The sequence below is a fragment of the Exophiala oligosperma genome (genome assembly GCF_000835515.1).
Source record: "Exophiala oligosperma strain CBS 72588 unplaced genomic scaffold supercont1.104, whole genome shotgun sequence".
Classification (NCBI taxonomy): Eukaryota; Fungi; Ascomycota; class Eurotiomycetes; order Chaetothyriales; family Herpotrichiellaceae; genus Exophiala; species Exophiala oligosperma.
Genome location: NW_015622921.1, coordinates 65 through 1,998, shown reverse-complemented (window position 1 = coordinate 1,998; position 1,934 = coordinate 65). Strand labels below are relative to the sequence as shown.

General features: G+C 46.9%; 1 protein-coding gene across 1 annotated transcript; it reads right to left on the bottom strand.

Moving 5' to 3' along the window:
• Positions 1-392: 392 nt before the first annotated feature.
• Positions 393-959, bottom strand: PV06_11896 (uncharacterized protein; the record flags this gene model as incomplete). Its single annotated transcript, XM_016413642.1, has 1 exon — positions 393-959. The coding sequence occupies one exon, from the start codon at positions 957-959 to the stop codon at positions 393-395; it is 567 nt and encodes a 188-aa protein (XP_016255979.1).
• Positions 960-1,934: the final 975 nt, after the last annotated feature.

Sequence of the window (1,934 nt, the reverse complement as noted above, 5' to 3'; positions counted from 1 at the left end):
TCGTCAAGGTTTATGATGAGGCTGAATATACTACATTCGAGACTAGGCGCCCTAGAACCTTGATCTGCCAGACTTATCGACTGAGAGATCTGATAGTTGGCGTAGTTAACCTCATCATAAAATCCGCATTTCCGAGCAAGATCGTCGAATTTAGAGTCGATAATCTTAAGTTGTATCAGTGATCCAGCTAGAGACGGTTCCTCGCAGCCACTATAGCCTTTACAGAGGGTCTCCCCGCGGTAACAAGCGTTACATGCCTCAGGATTAAGACGATATGCCTTATGCTCGAAGTAGCAGTCTCGGCATTGGCGGATTGCCCCGTACATATACGTTAGGCGGTCAGCTTGAACTAGCTGATGGACGTGGACAACCTCTGCTAATCTGACCGTTAGCTAGCATTGCTTAGTAAAGGCGATCGTACCGTGGTAGTCAAAGTGAGAAGTCACTGGGAATTGTGGCGGCAGTATGCGAAGAATATTTTTGACCAGCCCTAGCTTCAGGAAGTCATTGGAAATCCGGAGGAGGTCCGAAGTAGGAGTAGCTTGGAACCGATCCCAGTCCTGGGCGATCCAAAATTGTATGTAGATATTCTGGCATTGATGCTCAATCTCGGTGAGTTTTTGCCCGTTACGGACCATTTCTCCCACCTCTGAGAGATTGGCACCGACTCCAAATGAATGGATTGCAAATTGAACAATGTTTGCGCCCTGCTTTCGTTCGATCCACTTCTCAAAATGGTATGCTGCATGTCGAGCGGCCAGGATGACACGGACTGTCTGGTTGAAGCAGAGAAACCTTAGACCGAATCTCAAGGAGAAATCCTGGAGTCGAAGATCCCTGCAATCATTGATAGGGGTTGATAGATGGAGGAGTTCTTCATGCCGAGAGAGGAAAAATGGTAGTGAGTTTAGAAAGCCGGTCACGAGACAATCCACTCTTAAGAGCGGCGTATCCTCCATTGCGGGTCTAGATCAAGAGGCTCATGACACTCCGTACACCGCGATCCTAGTGGTATTTATACGAGTATTCATTTCAGGGTAAAAGCCCACGGAGTGCGGAGGGTCTAAAAGCCGCTTAAATTTTAGGTAGTAGCCTCCTGATAGTAGCCACGTAAACGCGAATAGCCATAAGTGATAGAGGTTCTCTCTATATACATAAGCTGGTCAGTGTACTTATTTTCTTTTGTGGATTTCTATCACTTGTAGAGAACTAATTCCATATATACGTTGCACTTTCGCGACGTTAAGGGATGCTTCCGAGTCCCTTTTGTAGGCTTCTAGATTCCGAACGCATTGTTCACTCCCATAGTTCTGGTGGTCCATGGGTGCTTGCACTGGGCTGACGTTAGTTCTTTAACGTCCTATCTACAGCATTCCGGAAATCCTACTCTCTGGTTATATTACTGAAGGGGGAAGCTCACTTATAATTTTGCTAGAGTCGACAATTTCCATCAAGGACTGGAAAGGCTGTACGGGAAAGCTTTCAAGCCCAAGCTGCTGAGCTAAATCTCTGGTGCAGACATGTCCCTTCTTTTCTGGCTCCCCTTCCGTGAACAGCTGCCCTTGACAACGATTTTCGGGCCGAATTCCTGTCCTTGCGGTATCATGGGCGATATCGTTCTGCATACCGGCCCCTAAGAAACGTATACTGAAACTCGAACCCCTAGTGAGGGGTATATTTATCGTCTGGATAATTGGCTATCTGAAGGACCATGCTATAAGTACAATAAAGGTGAGGTGGATACTAGATTTTGGAGAGTGTTCGCCTATAAGCAAGCAATGACCGAGGGCCGGGTTAGACTCCTCAATTCTGTGGGTCAACTGACGCCCACTAAAAGTGGGTGTTAGGCCCCTTCACCACTAGAGCCACTTACAAGTACTATAGAACCCCCAAAAATTTCGGTAACCGCAGAAAGCTAAGCCTCAATGATAGAA